The 24126-nt window shown below is 40.3% G+C and overlaps 1 protein-coding gene across 8 annotated transcripts in view; it reads right to left on the bottom strand.

Annotated features, from left to right (window-relative positions):
• The window catches only part of tbc1d22b (TBC1 domain family, member 22B), a 29172-nt gene extending 6486 nt beyond the window's left edge, over window positions 1–22686 (bottom strand). Inside the window, exons 1-11 of one of the 8 annotated variants that reach the window (XM_067591353.1) lie at window positions 22387–22685; window positions 21863–22063; window positions 20816–20975; window positions 19461–19553; window positions 18248–18304; window positions 17690–17873; window positions 17257–17425; window positions 1096–1263; window positions 913–983; window positions 528–656; window positions 329–394 (exon numbers count right to left, since the gene is read on the bottom strand). In XM_067591353.1, coding sequence (XP_067447454.1) covers window positions 329–394; window positions 528–656; window positions 913–983; window positions 1096–1263; window positions 17257–17425; window positions 17690–17873; window positions 18248–18304; window positions 19461–19489 — 873 coding nt within the window. In that variant the 5' untranslated portion in view covers window positions 19490–19553; window positions 20816–20975; window positions 21863–22063; window positions 22387–22685. Of the gene's footprint in view, window positions 1–328; window positions 395–527; window positions 657–912; window positions 984–1095; window positions 1264–17256; window positions 17426–17689; window positions 17874–18247; window positions 18305–19460; window positions 19554–20815; window positions 22064–22386 lie in introns of those variants that run through there. The other 7 variants (XM_067591352.1, XM_067591354.1, XM_067591355.1 and 4 more) reach the window with 7 other exon arrangements.
• Window positions 22687–24126: the final 1440 nt, after the last annotated feature.

Raw genomic sequence — 24126 nt, 5'->3', positions numbered from 1 at the left:
AAACTGATCATTTACAATTAACTAATTAACAGTGTGTGCATCTGTGTGTGTTTGTGTACGTGCATGCATGCATTTTAAAAGGGAGCTTACTTCTTGATAACTAAAAACCAGAAGATAGCTGGCTAACTCACTAATCTTTCTTTGTGACACGGGCTCTTGTGAACCAAAACAAACTCAACACAAAAATGCACAAAGTTCAGCTTTTCACTGTGGGTTCAAGACCCCATACTCTCTACACAAGCAAATACCTCTCTTGTAGGAAAATCTTCCAGTCATGACTGACAAAAGACCCACATGCAATTCAGCTCTTCAGTAATTCTGATCTTACCTCTTGTACTACAGGCTGCTGGAACAAAGGAATCAGAGGGTTGGTCCTTGGAATGTCGATGTGGATCTAACAGGAAGAGATAATAAATGTTTTTGCATGTTAACTTTAATATCAGAACATGGTGTTTATTGATTTTTTGACAGATGAGTAGTAGCAGTTTAAGTTCATCTCTATTCACCAATTGTAACTGTAGTATTACCTGTCGGTATGTGTCTTTATAGTGCTCATCTGTTCTGGAGTGGTAATACTGCTCTATGAAGCCAAAGTATTCTTCTCGCTTCCTTTTTAGCACCAGCTCTCTGCGCTCTTTGTTGGCTGGCAGGTAGCCCTGTCCAAGACCAGGGAAAGAAGAGAAAATACCAAAGCAAAAGTGCCAGTGAGGAGAAACAGTTTTTAATTATGTGTTTTAGTGAAAAAGAACAAAACCAGCCATAAGATAAGGCTTTTGACATTATGTGAGCAGTTTTAAAAAGGAATGCAGCTGGCTTCACAGAAACTAAAAATCTACTACTACTGAGACGGAATGCCGCCCAGATGAAGTGCAGCACATGTGATATTATAAAACTGCAGGTCATGAGACTTACAGAGAGAAGTCTCCATGTGATTGGCCGGACTTCTCTCGGTATGCCCGACCAGCTGTGCTTCCGGAGTTCCTCTATAACAGTGCAAAGATATAAACACACATTGTCAACACTGTATAGAACACTACAGCAGAGATCAACAAACAGAGACAGGCAAGTCTGGCTCTGACTTTGTTGTTCTCTTACCTAGGTCAGTGTTGGGACCAGCCAGCAGCTGCTTGAATCTGTCCAGCCTGCTCTTCTCCCGCACTGTCATGGGTGGTGCCCCTGATGCATTTTGGTCTGAGATGCGAGCCACCAGTGGGATGAAGGGACGAACTGGGAGAGACTGCTGCTTCTGCAGTGTGGAGCGAACTGGAGGAGACACACAAGCAAAGTGAGAAAAGCTAATGATACAGAGATAAATACAACAGTAATAGACATGGAATGGAATAAACAAGTTAAATAAGAAGGCCCTACAATAATAAATTCATAGCAAAATTCTAAAAACTCTTCTAGATCAGTTCTTGGTCTTTATTTTGTAAAAAAAGCACATGAAATGGATGAAGCCAGGTGACTTCTGAATAGAGGTGCAGGTGACCGCTGAATACCCTCAATTTACAAGTCAGCTGGACAATTTAAAAGTCAGCTGGACTTGTGAATAGCCAGAAGCCCTGTCTGAGTGTTTAAGGCAACACACCGACTCATAGGGGCATCGGCCAACCTAATCCAGGACTACTGACACCTGTTGACATTTTGACATTATAAAAGATTTTCAAACGTTCTCTTTTAGCAGCATCCTGCCTCACAAACACATAGTTTCATACAGCTGCAGCTAGGTAAAAAACACACTCCACTGAAGCTGCTGGGGGTTAAGAGCACACAGTATTATTAGAGTGGAGGTAAGCTTTAATTAGTCTTTTTTCATAAAGACAACAGCTTAAGATACACTATTACTACATAGTCCTATTGTGTTGATGTTGTTGGGACTGGTAGGAGTGCGTTTGGTTATTAGAAATAATTCATAATTATCATATATAATTATGAATTATGATATCAATATTATTAATATTAATTAATAATACGAGGCACCAACTGTTAAAGAGCCTCACAGGGGGACACAACTGTCAGATCTGTGAGGAGCACGGTTGGTTATTAGCAATAATTAATAATCAGATAATTGTTAATGATAAAAAACAATAAAATTATTAATATGGATTAATAATAACGGGGCACCACCTAGAAACCGGGACCAATAACCAAACAATAAGGTCTCATAAAAGAGTTCACCTAGAATGTTAATATCTGACTGATATCAATATTCACAGGTGAACAAAGAAGGTATGAATTTGAGCTCTGACTCCCTCAATCAGCCACTTTTCAAAATATATAAAACAATAATGACAAAATACTTCTCTTTAAAGGTATAGCAGTATTTATTGAACTTAGCAAAATTAACAAAGTTAACAAATGCTCTGATCAATAAACCACTGTTCTAAAATCCTCTACCTCTACCTAAGCAAACATACATCATCATCAAAGCTGTACATGGTTGAACACATGCAGGTGACTGCATGTGTGTGTGTGTGTGTGTGAGTATGGGAGTGTAAGCGGGGATGTGTGTGTCTCGGGCTGCAGTCGAATAGTCTTTTTTGCTTAGGAAGGTTCCTAACTGAGTGAAATGACCCGGAAGTATATAAGTGGCAGCCATGATAAGAGCTAGTCTAATTCTCTAAATGCTAAGGAAAGGTGCTTCAATGCTTCCTTTTTCATCTCCTTTAGCATAGGGTACACTTGACCATCCTTTACGAAAGGAAAGGAGATAATCTCGTCCCACAAATCCTTGCGCACCATTCACAAAACTCAAAGAATTAAACCCACATTACACATCCACAGCGGTCCGTGTATCCCCCTTCCAAAGCTGTGTTCAGCTTGTTTAATAACAGGATAAACAAATATACAATGCATTATATGTTTTTCGTGTGAATTAAAAAACAGAAGTTCACATGCTTTTCCTGTTTTTGTCTTCAAATCGGCAATTGGAATAGAAATTAAACCAAAACCAGAAAACAACTTGTTTTTCACTTTTATAGCTATATGTATAGTATCTGCCCTACTGCATCTTTACAAACACACTGTCATTGACTATGCTTGCTACAGCATAGATAGATAGATAGATAGATAGATAGATAGATAATCAATGAAGTTATGCTTCTGTGCCTCGTGCGTAAATGCACACAGCGTATCTTAATGGGGAAACGCACTTATCATTTCTGCTGCGGGGGGGGGTGGGGGTGGGGTGGGGTGGGGGGTGGGGTTGATTGCTGCAGGTATTTAATAATCCTTCCACTGCAGCTCAACCAGGAAACACCTTCAATAAACAATTAATATTAGGTCCCAACCGGTCCTGTCTGCGTGTCTGGAGATTTAAATAATCAGTGAAATTACACTGCTTTCTCCCTTTTTCTTTCCCTGTGCAGTGTTTCCCTGTTGAGCTGCAGTGGATGGATCATAACAAAATGATGGAATTTGGCACTAAAAAGGCTGTAATGTTGCTTGAGTTTATTATATACTTGCAGGGATCACCCACATTAAGAGAGACACTCGATGCATTTACGCACCAGGCACAGCAGCGTAACTTCATTATTTAAATCACCATACGCTGTTTCTTCACACAAAAAACGGAAACAAAATAATTCATTGTATATTTGTTTATCCTGTTATCAAACAAGTTGAACAGAGATTTGGACGAAGAGGAAACAGACCCACAGCCTGTATCAACCATAACAACTTTAAAGCACAAACAAGTCAACATTTCAAGGTGTTTGAGTTGTATGTGGTGGTTCTTAGGCTATTATATGCATTATAATCGGCATATTAACCACAACACAGAAGTCTGTCTTTCAAGAGAAAGGGATATGAGATATTTTTAGTCAGATGATGTTTTTAATTCATCATGTTTGAAACTTGAGAATGATGATATGTACAGTAGTAACATGTTTCTTTATACATCTTTCATACATTTAACTAAATAAAATAAATACAATAATTGGATTCAGGAGGCTGAGTGTGAGCAATCATTCTCAATGTGATAATGTCGTTTCAGTTTTGTGACTGGTAGCCTATATTCCTTTTTTTAATTCAATTCCGACCTTGGCAATGAAGTGATATTTTTCACTGTGTTGTCGTATATAGCCTGCATGAAAGGGTGAGAACGACCGGGGCGAAACATCTAAGATGCACTTTTTGTAGTCCATCTTCAGAACATTGTACTGTCATCACAGCAGACCCACTTTAATAACATCCGCCGTCACATGATTACACAGCCCAGTGTAAGTGCAGTCTGATTCTCTCAGCACTGCAGTTGTCTTTTCCTAAGTCCTTATGAATTCTCCTTCACATCTTTCCTTGACCTCGTGAAGTTTTCCATCGAGGTCAAGAAAAAGTGGTTAGGATAGGAGGGACTTTTCAACCGCAGGTTGGCTGCAAGATGGCGGGTTGACATTTGTTGGAGCTCATCAAATCTTGTCCCAAAGTTAAGTCTAAAGTTGGTGACTCTCCACTCAAAGTTGTCAAGATGAACATGTTACAGGCCTCAGGCATGAATTACCTGTATGCAGAAGACATGTCCTGTTTTATACAGGGAATCAGAGACAGGAGACGTTAGTTGTGTTCGTTCAGCAGGCTGTTCTGTTTTTTATGAAACAAATTTCATCTTCTCTCTTTCTTTTAGACTTGAACCATAAGTCTCTTGTTCACAATAATCCTCACATAAGAAATTTAACAATTCATCCATTAACAACACAACATTGATGAACTGTCACTGGTTCATGCTATAGTAGCAATGTATAACTTCTACACACCAATCTGTTGTTATTACCAGTAATAATTAAGTTACCAAATATTGCTGTAAAATCTGTGTACTAAAACTTACACACTTTTACTGCTGCTTTAACCAGCTTCCCAAAATATACTTTAGCAGTAACTTCACTGTTTTAAGCTTTTGTTTAGCCTTCTCTGCTCCACTGCATACATGAACACTCCTACATAATACAAACAATAATATATACACTATATAAACAACGCTGGTCATTCAAAAATACCAACATATCACATTTAATCATTTTACAACAATAACATAGTGTATCGACCAGAATGAGCAACCAGTATAAAATATAAAATATTTATATGCTCACTTCCTGAAAACCTACAGCATGCACTTCATTAAATTTTACACTAAACCCTTAGCTAAGCAGCTGTGGTAAGGCAGATGTACAGGAACCACAGTTCAAATAAGTAAAAAGTCCACATAGGAAGCGTGTCTGCTGCGGCGCTTCTGCCGCTGGCGGCCCTATCTTTCTATCATGTTCCCTGTCTATTTCTGCTGAGAACTGCATGCGTCATGCGGAGAGAATAGGCGAGACCTCGTATCTCTAGATGACGTGACGCAGCAGCAGCGGGCTGTGTGGCTGCTCTAACCTGTTAACATGGGTGCCGAAATGAAAAGCAAGAGGTTCCGTGACGCACACGTGCTGCTCACGCATCCAGTGTGTCCCAGGCGTTACCCCTGGGACACACTTGGCTTCCTGTGTGGACGCTGCAAGCATGAGAGTCGCGGCAGTTCAGCGACGTACACGCACTGCTGAGGTTTACACATCCAGTGTGTCCCAGGTGTTATGTGTACAACTAGCGCATCTTGTGGCTGAACAGTAAAGCATACTTCACAAAACAAAGTGTAACCGTAAATAAGACATATTGAAATCTGTCCTTTTTCACAGAAAAAATACATAAAATAGTGATCCAAACCTACCCATTGTGATACATTTGTAGGTGTCACAAACACACAAAAGCTGATTCAACCTGCAAAACTGAAAATGGACCTAAAACAACAGGAAAAGCCGCCTAATGTGGAAAGAAAAAAAGGTGGTCGAGAAGCGGAGCATGACTATGCAATGGATGTAACTATGCTAAGCAAGAGGGAGCATGGAGACGCCGCTGCACTACTGACAACACCAAGTAAGAAGCTATTGGAGAAGAAACCCAAGCCAACAGATGATGGTGAGAATCTAGAAGTCTCTAACAAAACCATATTAGAGGCGATACTAAGCCTTGAAAAGACAGTGGATGAGCAGCTGGCCGACTTAAGCATGCAAACAAAACAAAGTAGTGCTATGATTGCTAGTTTAGCAAAGGCAGTTCAGTTTAACACTGAAGAGATGAAAGAATGTAAAAAGAAAGTCAATGACCTGAAGAAAAAAGACGACCAACTATGTAAAGAGAACAACAAACTCAAGGAGAGAGTCAGAGAACAAGAAAGATACAGGATGAGGTGGTGCCTCTGGATCCGGGCTTGGAAGAGAAAAAAGAGGAAGATATCAGAACACAAGTCATCCAAATCCTTGGTAAAGTTGTCCCCAGAAATGAAAAAAAGAAGCAGTTGATGTCGCACACAGAGTCGGGAGAAAGATGGACAATAACAACAGACATGTCAGCGTTCTGTTTACACAAAGACGAGTGCAGGAAGAAATCTGGCGTCGGAGCAAAAACTCTCTCATCTGCAAGGATAAAAGCATTTGTTTTGCTGAAGTGCTACCAAGGGAGGATTGGGAGGAGAGGAGAAAGCTGTGGCCCCAAATTGAAGAAGCCAGGAGGGCTGGAAAACTGGCCTTTTTTCGTGGCTCACATGGATACATTGAAGAATAACGAATTAAGGTTGGCAGGTGAAATCATACGCTGATGAATGTGATAGAGTGGAGAAATCATTAATGGGACGATCAAGCCCTATAAAAGTTAGTGTTCATCCAATTACCGAGTGGGCTGAGTGAACGATTGCTACACTTGAAGTTCATTTTTGTTCTAGTTTCAATTGTAAATGTTTAAATTTCATTTGGTTCATTAAATGTTAGGGGCTTGAAAGACACTGCAAAGAGAAAAGCACTGTTTTTATTTTGTAAAGGGCAAAAATATCATTGTTTGCTTTTACAAGAGACTCATTCCTCTGATGTGGACACAACTTTTTGGATTAATCAACGGGGAGACAGGATCTTATTCAGTCATGTCGGTGGTATTGAAAATTGAAAGTCTGTTTCTTATAATAACTAATGTATATGGTTATAACAATGTTGGGTTAAACAAAACACTAATGGAAAATATAACAACTGTGATTTCAGATCTTAAAATGCTGTACCCTACTGATGTTATTTTAGTAGGAGGAGACTGGAACATGACGCCAGACGAATGGGAAGATAGATGGCCACCTAGATTAGCTAAATAGTCTAGTAGGAAGGGGGGGTCCCCATGCACCCGACTGATATATTTTTCTAACTTAGTTTTTTGTAATCCTCAAGGTGTCTAGTAAACAAATTTTCATGTTCCCAACGCGAAATATTGTCCCATGGGTCCGTTTTGCGGCCATCTTGGCGGCCATCTTGGCGGCCACATAGGAGTTCCGACAAAAATTGAAAATCGACATAACTTTTGAACCAGACATCATGCAGAGACAAATGACCCCATTTTTCTATATAATTTTGGCATGAGGAATTGATTGAGATGGTTATTGTAATGATTTTAATAAGTTTGGTACATTAAAAATCAAAAAATAAGAAAAAATTCTGTATAATTTACACTCAAAATCTTGCAAAATACAATGTCTACATGTATACCAAACTATACGGTCCACACAAACTCTGGAGTCAGCTAAAATTGACAGTGAGTAGGGAAAAATAACAAAATATGAGTTAAATAAGTCAAGTAAATAAAAGGAAGGTGTTCCACTCCTAGTATAATCTTTCATGACAGAACAAGCGACAGAGGTGCTAAGCAATGCTACTTTTTCATCGTGCTGTGCTATATTTAGTCGTCATCATTAAGAAGCTCTTCATAGTCAATCTCTTGTTCCTCTTCCTCTTCTTCACTCTCCTCCACCTCCTCAGCAGTTTTCTCTAGTAAGTCAATGAGGGAAGAGGGGAAGATAGGGCCACAAGACCACACTGGTTCCAAACTACCCTCTTCAGTCTTCTCCCAGCCTTGTCCAGGATCATGAGGGTTGGGATGGGATAGGTTGGGATAGGTTGTATTTGTATTCGGGCACACCCGTAATGCAGCTCTACTATGAAATAAGATTTTACCCATTTTAAATGGTTAAAAAAAAAATAGAAAATCAATATGTGGTGGTCAATGTTGATATTATGGCGGGCCACCACAAAGACATGAATATATGGGAAATCCTCTATATATACCAAACTGCTAATATTGCAGATAAATGCAATGCACAGGCCTCTACTGGACTCCATGGGTAATACTCCTCGCCAATCACAGGCACACAGTCGCTCACTGAAATTTGCATATACGTATCCGGTAGTCAGGCAAAGAAGCAGACACCAAGCAGCAAACAGCTAAGGTGAACCGACAGGGTGCCCAACTCACTCACTCACTTGAAGTCAGTGCAAGCAGCAAAGCTGTCTTGAATGACCACACCTTTAAAGAGGAGCGCTCCAGAGGCTCACAGGGATCACTCACTAGGCCTCGAGCAACAGCTGCAGTTCCCACTGAGGAGTGGAGACACGCCTGACTTCTTGCATGAAACGCTTCATGAGGAGTTGGGCAAAGACAGGTCTGTTGCCCAACCCCTCATGAGAGGAGGAAACAGCTGCTGCATACACTTCAACAGTGGCATGAGACAGCCCCTTATCACCCAGATATTGTAGAAAGGAAAGGACCTCTTCCACTGCACGTCAGGGGGTCCGGCCTCCTCTCCTCGCACCTGCGTTGGAATCCCAACCATTTTGCCTTGTAGCAAGCAATAGTGGATCCTGCTCTCGCTTCCTGGATAGTCTGCACAACCTGTGCAGACAGTCAATTCAATTTCAATTCAATTTACTTATATAGCGCCAAATCACAACAAAAGTCATCTCAGGGCGCCTTTCACATGGAGCAAGTCTAGACCATACTCTTTAAAGTCCAGCCCTCATCAGCCTATCCCTCTCAGGAGCCAAGCCCGGAGACGTTGGCCTAATATGGGCAGCACGCCTATTGAGCCCACCTCCTGGGCCAAAGCCCCCCGCACCTGGGGAATAGACCAGAGCTGGGCCGCCAACATCTGGGTCATCTCTGCATACCACGGTGCCCCTGTCAACCCCCAAGGGTGGTTCATCCTGCGGTGTCAGGAAAAACCAGAGCAGACAGCAGGTGTTGTTTCCACTGGCGAACAGGTCCACTTTCACTCTCCAAAACCAGTTCCAAATCTTCTGCACCACCTCGTCCAGCAGAGGGCTGCCCCTCAACATGACGTCAGTGCCCCTGTTCACCAGATGCGGAACGTGGAGGGCTCTCAGAGACAGAAGGTGTTCTGAGCCCCACACCAACAGGTTCTCCACTATCTTCAACAGGGCTGCAGACCGGACCCCACCCTGCCTGTTGATGTAGTCAACTGTGGCGCAGTTGTCTGTTCTCACAGTCTACCCTGAACCACCATTGCAGGCAGCATATGTGCAGGAGCCCCAGTGGAACGACTCGATGGCCCGCTGCCATGAGCCCCAATGCCTGCATGACAGTCAAAGCTGTCACCGCCACAGTCTGAACTGCCACTGCAGTGCCGTCCATCTGGGTTCTGATAGAACAGCCCGCAGCCTGGCTGAATCTGGCACTCTTCTTCCAGTTGATGGCAAAGCCTAACTGAGTTAGGTGCAACACTAATCTGGCTGTGTGGAAAATGGCCCATCCTCTGGACCTGGCCATGACAATGAGGTTATCTAAATAGAAGAAGACCCTCTCACCACAGTTGCAGCGCTGTGTCCACACACTTGCTGAACGTGCAGGGAGATGGGGAGTAGTCGAACGGCAGCCTGTTGTACTCGTAGGCTATCCCCTGGAAGGCAAAACACAGGAACTTCCTGTGTTTCGGTGCCACCTTGACATGAAAATAAACACCTTTCAGGTTGATGGTGGTGAACCAGTTGCCTGATTGAATCAGTTCCAGCAATCTCCTCATGGTCAGCATGTGGAACGTCTTTGCCAATGTATTGGTTCAGAATGCAGAGATCCAAAATGGGTTTGAAACATCCCATCTTCTTGGGAACAAAGGAAATACGCAGAGTAAAACCCCTTCTGTCTGTCATGAGTGGGAATGACCGACACCTTGTTTTGATAACAGGTGCTGGATCTCATCGAAGAGAAAATCTATTTCCTCTTGAGAGAATAGATTTATTTCCTTGATGCCCAAATATGGAGGAGGAACACAGCAGAACTAGAGAGGATAACCCAGTCTCAGTGTTTTGTCCATCTACTCCGATAACACGCAGCTGTGCTGCCATTTCTCGTCACAGCGGAGTGGGACACCACATCGTCGAAAATGTTCCCACCGTTTCTGGCATAGATCTGGAGGAAGTGCTCAGCAGAATACGCAGAGCGGTGGCTGTATCATGCCACTCTCTGTGTAGGCCCACCCGAGGTACTCAAAGCGGGAAGTGATGTCTGGTGGAGATGAGACCAAGGCACGACGGGAGGAATGAGCATGTACCGGCGACTCCATCCCTGGAGAAGAGAGATAAGTGAGCTGATTCGCTGTTGCTGAAGAAAAGAAGATGCGGTAGCTAGACACTGCTTATATAGGGTGCAGGATATTTGAATCGGTAGGCGCGTCCTAATTGGCTGGCTACGTACATGCAAATTTCAGTGAGCAATTGTGTGTGTGTGTGATTGGGGAGGAGTATTACCTATAGAGTCCAGTAGAGGGCGGAGCCTGTGTGAGATAGAACTTTTACTATGTCATTTGTTCAGCGTTGCTGTAAAGACTCAGAAGTGAGGGTGAAAAAATCATATAAATAATCATTAAACAAAAAGAAAGAATTTTAATATGGTTTAAAGTGATATTTATATGAAAATATTTCATTTGAAATAATGTCATATTGTAATTGAATTAGCTCATTTTTATGTATCTCAACATTAAGACCACAGTTGTGGAACATGAACAAAAGTGGTATTTGGACCCATAAAATGCTTCATAAATTTTATTAAATCACATTATTTAGTAATTATTCTTTATGTCAAGATGTGTAATAACACTGTGTATATATTTATCAAGCGTCATATGTACACCCATATGTAGACAGTCAATTTGCAAGATTTTGAGTGTAAATTATACAAACTTCTTTCTTATTTTTCGAGTTTTAATATACCAAACTTGATAAAATCACTACAATAACCACCTCAATCAATTCCTCATGCCAAAATTATATAGAAAAATGGGGTCATTTGTCTCTGTATGATGTCTTGTTCAAAAGTTATGTCAGTTTTCAATTTCCGCCAGAAATCCAAGATGGCCACCAAGATGGCCGCAAAACGGACCCATGGGACAATATTTCGCGTTGGGAACATGAAAATTTGTTTACTAGACACCTTGAGGATTACAAAAAACTAAGTTAGAAAAATATATCAGTGGGGTGCATGGGAACCCCCCCTTCCTACTAGACTAAAACCACAACGTAACGACATTCTTGAAGGATTTAAGACAGATAACAACTTTACTGATATATGGAGAATAAATCCAGGGGTAAAATGTTATTCATGGTTTAAGCCTACCGGTGGGAGCAAATCTAGAATTAACTATTGGTTAGTGAGTGATAACATCCTGAGACATGCTTCACAAACTGAATTCTCCAAGGCACCTCTGTCTGATCATTGTTTTATAGAACTAGTTTTAGAACCCATAGTGGGAGAAACCAGAAATAAAGGGTATTGGAAATTTAACGCTAGATTATTATAAAATGAAGAATATTGCAATAAGATTAGGAAATAATAAAGGACATTGAAGATAATGAATCAATTGACGGTAATATTGGTAAATGGGAAATTACTAAATTTTAAATTAGAGAATATACTGTGAATTTTTGCAAAGAATTAACAGGAAAATTAGATAATATGAAAGTAATTTGCTCAGTGCTGTATTAAATCTGAACTGAACAGTCAGGAAAAAAACAGATTGATGGAGCTGCAAGTCAAGTTAGATGATCTTCATCTTGAAAGGGCTCAGGGTGCCTTTATAAGATCACGAGCGAAATGGATTGAGGTAGGGGAAAAGAACTCCTCCTATTTCAGTAACTTAGAATAAAGTAGACAACAGAGGAATTTAATTATGAGTCTAATGATAAATGAGGTAGAGTGCAAAGATTCCAGGTGTATAGAAAAAGAAGTTTTTACATTTTACTCTTAATTGTATTCCTCAGATTATTCTTTAGTAGAGGCTAATACTCTCTTTGAAAAGAGAGAGAGAGTATTAATAAAGAATGTTATCCCATGTATTGAGGATTCTTTCAAGGATTTATGTGAGTCAGATCTTAAAATTGAGGAGTTAGATTCAATTATCTTGAAAATGATTTCAAACAAATCACCAGGGACGGATGGGCTCACAGCCAACTTCTACCAGTTGTTTTGGAAGAAGTAAGAAATTTGTTATTTAAAGCTTTAATCAATCAATCAATCAATCAATTTTTATTTATATAGCGCCAAATCACAACAAAAGTCATCTCAGGGCACTTTTCACATAGTGCAGGTCTAGGCTGTACAAAGGCCCAAAAATTCCCCCATGAGCAAGCACTTGGTGACAGCGGTAAGGAAAAACTCCCCTTTAACGGGGAGAAACCTCAAGCAGAAGCCGGCTCTTGGTGGGCGGCCATCTGCCTTGACTGGTTGGGTTGAGAGAGAGAAAGAAAGAGGGGGGAGGGAGAGGGGGAGGGGGGAACAGAATAATAACAATCATAACAATAACAATAAGGAATGTATAAAGAGAGAGAAAGAAAGAAGTGACATCAAGCATGAAACAAGGTTTAATCACCCTGATCCCTAAATCTGGTGAAGATAAAAGAGTATTAGATAATTTGAGACCCGTCATGTTGCTTAATACTGATTATAAAATACTCTCTGGGGTTATTGCTGCTAGGCTGAAAAAAGGTATTTCCACCATAATTAGTAAGACACAGTCAGGATTTTTGAAAGGAAGATCAATTCATAATAACATAAAACTAAGACATAAGACATATTAGATTTACTTGATTATAATGATACACTTCAGATAAAAGGGTTTGTTTTATTCTTAGATTTCTATAAAGCATTTGATTCTGTTGAACATCCTTTAATACAGGATACTCTATATTATTTTGGATTTGGAGAGAAATTTATTAATTTGATTAAAATGCTGTACAATGGTATCAATAGCTTGGTAGCTCTAGGACACGGCACCTGCTCGAGATTTGATATTAAGAGGGGAATTTGTCAAGGACGTGGCAGCTCACCGTTACTGTTTATAATGGTTGCAGGAATGCTATCTAATCTGATTAAGAACGATAATATTGAAGGATTAAATGTGCTGGGAAGACAAATAATAAGTCAACTGGCTGATGACAGCTTTATTTCTAAAAAATGAAAACCAAATCCCATTAGCTTTACAGTCTATTAAACAATTTTCAAAAACTTAAGCGGGCCTAAAATTAAATTTAGACAAATGTGAAATGTTAACCTTACATGAACATCCCCTGCAATCATTATGCAACATACAGGTTAAGAAAGAGGTTAAATATTTGAAGATTGTCTGTGATTGGAGATTTGGAGATTTCTAAGGATAAAACTATCTCTGACAAGATGAATATTTGGAATACTATGGACAAATGTAAGGAGATCCTAAATAGATGGTTGCAGTGAGATATTACAATCTTTGGGAGAGTTTTATTATCCAAAATGGACAGTTTATCCAGACTCATTTACCCGGCCTTTTCCCTACAAGAAAGAATGACAAAAATCAATTTCAAATTCATATGAAGAAATAAGTGTCAGTACATAAGGAAAAATGATATGGTTAAAAACTATGAAGATGGGGGTGCGACTTTGATATCATGAATGGTGTTTTGAAATTGAAATGGCTAAAATCATTTATTAAGAACACTCCTTTTGGTTTATTATCCCCAATATAATCTTTCAGAAAATGGGTGGAATAGACTTTTTCCTACGTTGTGACTGTAGCTCATTACCGGTTAAACTTTCTAATTTCCATCAGCAAACCCTCCTCTACTGGAAATTACTTTATAAACATAACTTTACACCACACAACACACGAGTGTGGAACAACAGATACATACTGCTCGGTAGAAAATCCGTATATTTAGAGGAATGGAGGTCCAAAGGGATTTGGGTTGTTGCTCATGTTATGGATGATAATGGAAATCTGTTTCAACATGATGAGTTCTGTGAGAAATTCCAACTCCACTGTACTGTGAAGATCTATAATGGAATGATAAAAGCCATACCAGTCTCTCTGAGGTCAATGGTTAAAGAAGACATTCTGTACATAAAGATCTCTCTGGGGCTGAGGCAGCTTTGCATTCAAGGAATACATTTTTGTGACAATAAATGCACTAGTAGAGTTATTAGATATTTGCAATTGAAAGAATGCTATCCAAACCCAGTTAAAAGAAAATATACTTAAGGAATTTGGAGCTGAAGAGGTTAAGAAATAAGAAATCGATACTTCTCATTTCCACTCCCTCCTAAAGTAAAAGAGGTTAATTTCAAAATTTTAAATGAGATTTACCAAACAAATGATTTCCTAAGAATGAAGTTTAACTTAGATATGAATAATTGTGTGTTTGTTTTTCCATTGTGAATCAGTGCAGTCTTTCTGGAGTGATATGCAGGGCTGGCTACAGTCCAAGGAGATAGAATTGTCACCCCTGAAAGTGAAGACAATCAAGTTTGGTGTATTTGTTGAAAACAGGAACTTTGATTTTGTCCTCAATATTCTGTTATTACTGGGAAAGTTCTTTATACATAAATGTAGATACTTCAAAGCTAAACTAATTTAAAGCTAATTTAAACCATTGGAAGAATGAGTTAAAACTTTTGAGTAAGTCTCTAAAACTTGTTAATGACAAGAAAGTCCTTAAACTTTTTCATTATTAGAAAGATTTAAATTGATCTGAAATAGCCCTGCTTTTTGTATACTTTATTTATTTTTTGCTCTTGTTCCATGTCATTGTTATTTTTTTCATCTACACCTATCTTTATTCTGTTTTGTTACTGTTGGTTTCCTTTTACTTTACTCAACCTGAGGCAGAAGGACTCAATTGAATATGACATTAAAAAGGTGCCTTGTTTGTTTCAGATTGTCAATAAAAAAAAAAAACTTTTTGACCGCAGCCCCTGTGTGTGGGCACGATGGTGACCGTGATCTTGTGAGATGAGGTCGCACAAGATTTAAGATTACTGGCATGGTCTTGTTAGACGACATCACGCGATTTTAAGGATAGCAGATGTGAAGTCACGCGAGAACCAAATAGCAGAAGTGAACACTGTGTCTTGGTCATGGATATATAATAAGAGCTGGATAGGGCGCTGCCACTCATCCTTGCAGCCAATTTTTTCCCAGTGGCCACTCACGGTATTGCAATCCCTCTGCAGCCCAAAAAGCATTTTCCCCATAAACCACCATTGTAAAAGAGATGTCTGTAAAGCTGTTGACAGGACACCTCAAACTGCAAACAATGTCAATTATGACTCTTTCTATTATGAACCTTTGATCCATGGAGGTTTTATATTTGTAAAACTTTCCTCAAGCCAAGAAAAGAGATTTAAAAATCTGTGATGTCATCACAATGTTAAGTCTATGGGCCGAGCAGGAACTTGCAGTCGGGGCCAGTGGGGGAAAGACTACTGCGCATATTCAGTGTGCCGCACAACGCGGAAGCAAACCTGGAAGCTAGAAACTTTATTTGGCGTATGTGCCAGCCAAGCAAATCCTATAGGACTGAATGGGCGCCATTTTTAGTCCAGTATCCAGATCTTATAATACATCCATGGTCTTGGTTAGACAATAGCAAGATGGCGCCGCCTGGTGGTTGGCGTCTTGCTCTTACCCAATTCCGTTTAAAACACACGTGTCTGATGGTGGATAACGAGGGGCTGTGTCCCACATTATCTGACCATCAGATGTGTAAGACGATGTGTGTGTATATGTGCGTGTGCACGCGTGTGTGGGTTAGTCACAAGAGAGGGAAGAAAGAGAAGGGAAAGCGACCATGAGGGGGAGAGAAGCAATTCCTTTGTCCACAGAGAGCGCGTGTACGGATGGCAGTCTGTGACGCACATTGTCTGGTTTTTGATCAACAAAGCAACTTACTTTCTCACTAACAGTGGCACAAACACAGCAGTAGTCCCGAGTGGGATAAACACAAAACAGTCTAGCATAGTGAACACAGGCAGCAAACTTCAAATACTCCTCAGAGTAAAGAAGAACAAAGGGACTTGGCGGTCCATCAATTCACACAAAAAGCTTAAAAAGCTAAAAGCTAACACAACAGCACTGAAGGTGAAAATAAAACACAATCTAACACTGTCTCTGCCCAGACTTAAACCTCTTACTTGGTCGCGTCAGAAAGCGAGCAGGGTGTGTGTTTGAGTCTGTCTTTGGTCCGGCTTGGTTCCTCGGCTCGGATGCTGACGGGGCTGTCCTCGCGCTCTGTCGGTGGGTTTCATGGTAAGCTGATCCTTGGCAGCGTCGCAGAGGACACAGCAGAGTCGACTTGGTTGAAGAGTGGGGCAGAGAAGTTATCCGTGTCTTCCTGTAGAAATCCGTTTCTTCCTTCTGCAGGCCGTGAGAGTGCTGGGTTGCAGCAGCAGCAGTCTCCCTCGGATCCGGTAATTGTGTTCAGTTGAACATGGGTCGAAGTTTCAACTCGTCCAGCGAGGGGAAAAACTTCCAGTCAGTAGGGGAAAAGCACTTGCACAGGGTTACCTCCTTCAGTAAACCGGTTCACGGAGGGACAGAACTTCACTCCAGCTCAGTTACCATGGAGTGCGAATTTTTCTGGGTGCATTAAGTTTTTAAAGGGACGGTGACATCACGGCTGTGTTGCCGTGACTTCCTGTTTTGAAGTGTCTCTACCAATGAGAGACAACAGTTTCCAGTTTTACACCTAGGTGTGAACTGAGCAGTGCATGTTGGGATATGGAGTCCAAAACGGACTCCCTTTGTTCTACTGGGCGCCCTTTTTTGTTATCAGGCTTTGTGAGTTGCATGCAGGCCTGCCTTTGTCTCATGCACATGTAGTATGAGGCCCAACAATTTTATTAAACCCATTTGTAGTTTGACCAGAAGCATTTGTCTGTATCACTGAAATCACATATTTATTAGTGCACATGGAGCTAATCATTTCATTTTTATTTTATATTAGACTAGACAGCCTGATGCAATCCCACCAGCCCTAACTGCACTGTGAAGTCCCTCCTGACAAAGTCTGTAATTAGCTCCACTAAGAATCAGCTGATAAGCTGCTCAGTGATTATTAATGCCCAATGAACTGTTGCTGCATATTACCCACATACCTGAGGACGTGTTGAGTTGGGCCTCACTTTTAGACTTGACAACCTTGCCACTGACATGCTCGCACTCAGTGTCTTCCTCCTGCACGTTCTGCAGGGTATGACTGTCTGTCCTGGGAGGTGCCAGTCTGTGTGACACCCCATCTTCTGTATCACCGACCTGATTCTGCTGCTGCAGAGTGGACAAAGGAAACACATCAGAGTATCTCCCTGGTGTCCACATCTTACCATAAATAATCACTTTGTGATAAAAAGACTGTAGTTGAGATCACTTCATCACATTAAAATAGGGTGGTTTTTCAAATGAATACCATTATCAGCCCAGATACAAATAGTATAAACAGTAGTAACAGTGGAAAAAGCTCCCTCTCAATGTTTTATGCCCATTTAATGTCAAAACTTGTCTATAAACCCAAGCATGATGTGTGGCAGCTACCTGCATAGATATAGAGTGAAGGCCTGATGGCAGGGATGAAGTGGGGGCAGGGGTCCTGAGGAAATCCTCATCCTCCTCATCATCGATGTCCCAAGCATCGTTGGTGCTGCAGGCGAACTCGTGGAAGCTAGAGGCCTTTTTAGACTTGAGATTGTTGAATTTAGGCTTTGTGTCTTTGGGATACCTGCAGAGGGACAAATTGAGAGATCAAACAGACAGAAAAAGAAAAAGAAGACAGAAAAGTCGAGAAAAAAGTTGAGCAGCATTGGTAATTAATATACAGGGAACTTTATGAGATAATATTGCCAAAAGAAAAATAAACAAAAACAAAACAAACACAAAAATAAAAGTGCAAAAAGGGGCAATAAAACACTGAAAATCTCTCAAGTAGCTGAACAACATAAATGTCAACACTGTTACATTGGTACTCATGTTCAAACTCGAAGCATGAAATAATCAGCTGCAAACCAAACCAAACTGAAAATGGGAGTGACACAAACAAAATGCATCCATGTGGATGACACAACACCATGCAGTCCAGTTGTGTTGAGCACTTACGTTCGTCGTAGTCGTGGGTCGAGAGGTGGATGCTGTGCTCCATATACAGGTTGTACGCTGTAGGAGATGACATGTTATATGCTGTCACCTCTGTGCAGAAAGACACATGCAAATTCACAGCCTTTGTCCTAACTTGTGCCAACAGTCAAAGACTTGACTTCTCAGCAGATCAGTTATTCAGAGGAAAGTTGGCTGACACCTGGCCTGTCCTTATCTGTGTTGCTCCTTCTATCATACTTTCCCTAGTTGAGTAGATGCACTGCAGTAAGTCACTCAATCTAGGACTGCAAATAAAAATTAATTTCATTATTGATTAATCTGCATATGGTCAATAAAATGTCAGATGAAAAATGTCTTGAAGTCCAAGGTAACATCTTCCAATTGCGTGTTTTGTCTGACCAACAGTCCAAAACCCCAAATACATTCGGTTTACTATCATAAAAAACTATTCATCAGTTATCACAATAGGTGCAGATACATTTTCTGTTGATCAACTATCAGAATAATCTCTTCACCTCTAGCTCAATCCCTTAAAATCTGTTCACTAATTAAAAAACAGACAACAACGGATCATAGGAAAGAGAGCACCATAGCCGAAAATGACAATGCTCATGCACTGTGTTGGGGATACAGCTGCAGTACACATTGTGTCCACTGCCATTACATTCAGTCAACGCAGCTTCACATTCTGCCTTTAACCAATAGATGACAGCCAAGTTCCTCCCTCCTATTAAATACACTATACCTCCCTCTAGGGCTGGGCGATGTGACCAAAATCTCATATCCCAATATAGGTCATTTCATATCCCAATAAAGATACCTATCCTGATATAGCACATTTTAATTCAATTAATTCCTCTGTGTGCAGCACACACGGAGGACACAGCCCTCCATGTGTGTGACGCGCAGCAGAGGAGAGACAGACAGCGGTGGACAGTTGGAGGGTTACTTTAAGTGTGATAAAAGCTTTGCAAGTAAAAAGCTAAGAAGAATAATTTATTAATGTAATCTGTGCAAAACATGGACAGACACCAAATGTTGAAAAATATTTCCATAAAGAGTGTGATATGCGTCACAATGAAATAATAGAATAGAGCATAATATGAACCAAATAGACGTTTGTGATTGTTGCGCGATATATATTGTCATATTGCACAGCCCTACATCCCTCTCTTGTGTAGATTGTGCTGTTCTTATTGTGTATTAAACAGACCTAGGGGACAGCTTGTAGAGCTCCAGCATTCTTCACCACCCTTTGGTGTGCATTATGTTCAGCGGATGCAGGAATCTCTCCCTCCTTCCCACTCTGTGATGACCCAAAGCAGACACAGTCAAGACTCGTACTGTAGGATGGCACCTGGGCCAGCAACACACTGCACTGACACTGAGGGCACAGTGCCAATAACGCTCCCTTATCTCTTTTCCTTTATAGACAGCCAAGAGCAGCAGCCGCCTCCACTGACTTTATACCTCCATTCAAACTTTTATCTAAAAATTCTATATTGGATCCAGTAATGCATGCTCAACAATCAAACGCCAGTTAAAATTGTGGTTACACAGTATTATAATTGGAGCAAGGATGCATGTCCTTGCCTGTGTAACAGCACAAATCAGTTATTAGTTACAGTCTTGTAAAACAGGAATTTTCCTATAAACCTGTTTTACTTTTGAGACAAAGAGACAGAGAGACTGAATGATACCTGTGGCCTTTGAGAAGAATTCTGTTTACAGATTTGGAACAAAGGAATTTTCTAGGTCTGCAACTAACGATTATTTTCATTATTGATTAATCTCTTGATTATTTTCTCGTTTAAACGTTTAAAATTAGTTTAAAATTAGTTGTTTGGTCTATAAAATGTCAGAAAATTGTGGAAAATGTCTATCACTGTTTCACAAAGCCCAAGGTGACATCCTCAAATGTCTTCTTTTGTCCCGAGCAACAGTCCACAACCCATAGATATTCAGTTTACTATCATAGAAACCATAAAATATTCACATTTGAGTAGCTGGAACCAGAACAGTTTTTTCTTAAAGAACAACTCCAAATGATTAATTGATTATCAAAATAGTTGGCAATTGATTTAATAGCTGGCAACTGATTCATCAACTAATTGTTGCATCTCTCAAATATTCTAATGATTATTCTTTCCTTTTGCCATGGTAATGGTCAAAATCTAGATCTAATATCACCATTTATTCAAAATGTCCATTAGTGCGACAAAAATTTCAGTTGTGATAAGCGCCTCATTCAAAGTAGCTGAGAGGCTTGTGTGGATATCACAAAGCAACAAATATCACTTCTAGTATGTGGATTTTGTTAAACTGTGTCCTCTCACGCTCGAGGCTAAAAGGCATCAACCTCATTCATATCCTTTGCATGAATAAACTGACAGTAAGCCTGGTGGCTGAGAACTGAGCCTGCTGGTTATCTGGCAGTGCCAGAGACTCTTGTTTACAAGCCTCAGACTTGTTTTATCAGGAGCTGCTCATGGACAGGCAGCAAGACTAGCTGCTGGCTTTCCTGTTCCAACATATGTTTGTGTTTGGGTTTCCAGGCTTTCCACCCACCACAGTTTGAGAGAGATCAGTGTGTGACATGGACAACAACGCCCTCTCCTTAGAGATCCTCTCTTCTCAGATTTGCCAAACAAGTTGGCCTCCCTTTCTCTGCTCCACCCTCTCTGTCAAGTAGTTGCATAGAGCTTGGGCAGGACACCAACTCAGAGTCCTGACAGAAATAGAAACACAAAGGCTAATAAAGGAATAAACACATAACACAGGAAAAAACACATAAACACACAGCATCGTATCATTGAAGCCTGATGAGTTTTCATTTTCCACTAACCAACACACGTGTACAGGCTAAGGAGAGTAAAAGTAAAGATAGTGGGAGAATACCTGCAGCCCCTCAGTGCCCATTATAATGATACCAGTTGAACAAACTTTACAGGCTGGGACTAGACTAATTCTCAGGCTGTAATTAAGGAAGTAATGTAATTAAAGAATCATGGTCCACATGCTTCCTCACTCTTCAGGAACAAAATACTTTTTTTGCCATAAAACATCACATAGTCTCTACTTTGTAATAAGCCTGTTATGTGTGCCAATTTATGATTATTTTCCTTATCGGTTAATCTGCTGATTAATTCCTGTATACATTCATTAATCATATTATTTAGAAAATATCAGAAAAAATCTGATAAAACCTGCTCATTCTATTTTCCCACAGCCCAAGGTGATGTTTTCAAATAGCTTGTTTTATTCTACAAACAGTCCAAAACCCAAATATATTCAGTTTACTATCAGATATGACAAAGAAAAACATGAAATCCTCACACTGAAGATGCAACCAAGGAAATATTTGGCAAACTAAATTATCAGAGATGAAAATAGATGCCAACTAACTTTCTATTGATCAACTTATCGGTGCAGCTCTAGTGACAATCAAGTGTAAATCAAGCATTAACTATGGCCTGGTCAAATGTGTCTTGTGGGTGAGCTGTCAAAAGATCTTAGTCATCAATAAAACTGCCACAAAAGAGGATGTTTCTCAGTGAACTCTTATGATTCATCTAATAGAAACCCCATAAACAACATAAGGAGATCTGAGATTACTGCAGGGATCCTCATCAGGGCAGTGCAGCTTTTCTTAATTGTCCTCTCTCTCAGCAGCCAGCCTATTATGTGACACAGCCTCTCAGCACAGCACAGGCTGAAAGCATACAGCGGGCGGTGCTCGGACTTTGACAGCTGACACCTCCACTACACAGAAGCCGGTCTGTCTCTCACAGCTGGAGGCTAGCATACAGACACACACTGAAACAAGACGGTACACAGAAAAGAAAAGTCCCCGAGTGAATTAATTAAAATCCACAACTACAGTATGGCCAACTAATGATTATTCTTGAGGCACGTACAGTGACAGTTTATACGTTAAAGTCGGCTTAAGAGCTGGGCTTTAAGCTAACTGTTCCTGTGCTTCATTATGAGTTGATCAGCTAATGTTACATTAGGATATTACTAACATGTCCCTGAACACAAAGTAGGTGGTAATTTCTAGGATATTTAGACGGTATCCGCGTGAAACGTGAAAATGAATGCAGTCCTCGTTAATTAAGACAGAGAGAGTGAAAACGCACCTTCCGGGAACCTTTGCGTTTCTCCTCCAGAAATGGACCCTGTTCTCGGTGGCCATAGTCGGATAACACAACCTCCTTCAGGCCGACACCGACACCAGCTCCTCGGACGAACAAACCATGGAGAAACGTCTCACTAGAGGCAGCTCAGCGCCGCTCGGCTTGCTTTGCTCTGCCTCCTGGTGCGTGTAAACGGCCGGGGGATAAAGCTATGCTGCTCTCAAACACGATGATGTGTGATACGGAGCACTTGAAACCGCCATCTTCGAGCACACCGAACGACACGGGTGATTGGCGGGAGGGTCGAACAGGTGCGGTGAAAGTGACCAATAGGAGAGGCTGGGGGATTGACGTCAGGGATGCTAAATAATAAACACACAACGATAGGAAGGAGACGTTTGAAATCTCATGCTGATAGGTGAAAGTTTCTTGTTGTTCTCAGGGGATGTTCAAAGGCTAAGCTATTGTTTTTGTTTTCCCCTCATCTCTTTATTTATAGAAACCGTCACTTACAGCATGTGTGACATTAAGACAATAACAGAAAATAGGCATCATAATGAAATAAAGATAACACAACAGGCATTCACTTTCAATTGGTTGATACATTCAACATGGTAACAGGACATTGGGTAAAAGTAATAAATAAAAAACAATAACGTAAAAAAATAACAGAAGAGGTAGGCAATAAAATCAGATTTCTTTAAAAAAATTCTTGGAGCATACCAACTGTGTTTCTTATTGTTTATAAGTTGGATAGACTCAAAATACTTTCTAAATTCAATATGGAAAAGTTCAAACAATGGGCAAAGGCTAAGCTGTTATTGGGACTTGACCAGTCATGTAGTGAAATCATGGGTGGAGAGGGCTTCCTTCAACTGGAGGAGCAATTGTCGACCCCTCCAAGAGACAGGTGTTACAAGCAAAGTCTGTGACCCATGTGATTCTGTGACTTGACTTGATTAGGGATTGCAGCTTTATTGTCAAAAGTTCTTGTCATTCTGTATTTTAGAAGTGAACTGAAATTTTAAGGAAAAAAATGGTACGCGTTCTTAGTTGTGAGTATTTACTGCTTTTCTTTGTTTTATACAGCGGTGGAAGAAGTACTCAGATCCTTTGCTTAAGTAAAGTACCAATACAACAATGTAAAAATACTCCATTACAGGAAAAGTCTGCCTGAGAAATCCTACATAAGTAAAAGTACATAAGTTTTAGAAGCAAAATGTACTAAAAGTATTAAAGTAAAAGTACTGTTGTGGCTGCTGGAGGTGGAGCTAATTTGAGCTTCTTTAAGTTAACAGTTAACTAGTTTAGTCCAGTGGTTCCCAACCTAGGGGTCGGGCCCCTCCAAAGGGTCACTGGATAAAAAGCAGTTGTGAGATGATTAATGGGAGAGGAAAGAAGAGAAAACAAAGAACAAAAAACAATACCCAAATGTTTTCAGTTTTTGGACTTTTTCTCTAATCTTTGATTTTTTGTGAAATATTGGATCATTTGAACATTGAAATGAAACCATGTGAGAAGTTAAAAGGGAAAAATCACTATTTGGTGGAGCTATTAACAACTCATAGACATCTGAAATGTGACCATGACTACATACTGCTTTTTGTAAGACATCAAAAGCCAAAAAGGTTGGAAACCACAGGTTTAATTTAACAACAATGTGTTGTATTTTAAAAGCTTGTTATATTATCCATTGTGTCAAATATTCATCTAAAAAGTAACTAAAGCTGTCATATAAATGTA

Source organism: Thunnus thynnus, chromosome 6 (genome assembly GCF_963924715.1).
Source record: "Thunnus thynnus chromosome 6, fThuThy2.1, whole genome shotgun sequence".
In the NCBI taxonomy this organism is placed as follows: Eukaryota; Metazoa; Chordata; class Actinopteri; order Scombriformes; family Scombridae; genus Thunnus; species Thunnus thynnus.
Note: the sequence above shows the minus strand (reverse complement) of the source record. Positions and strands in the feature narration are given on the sequence as shown.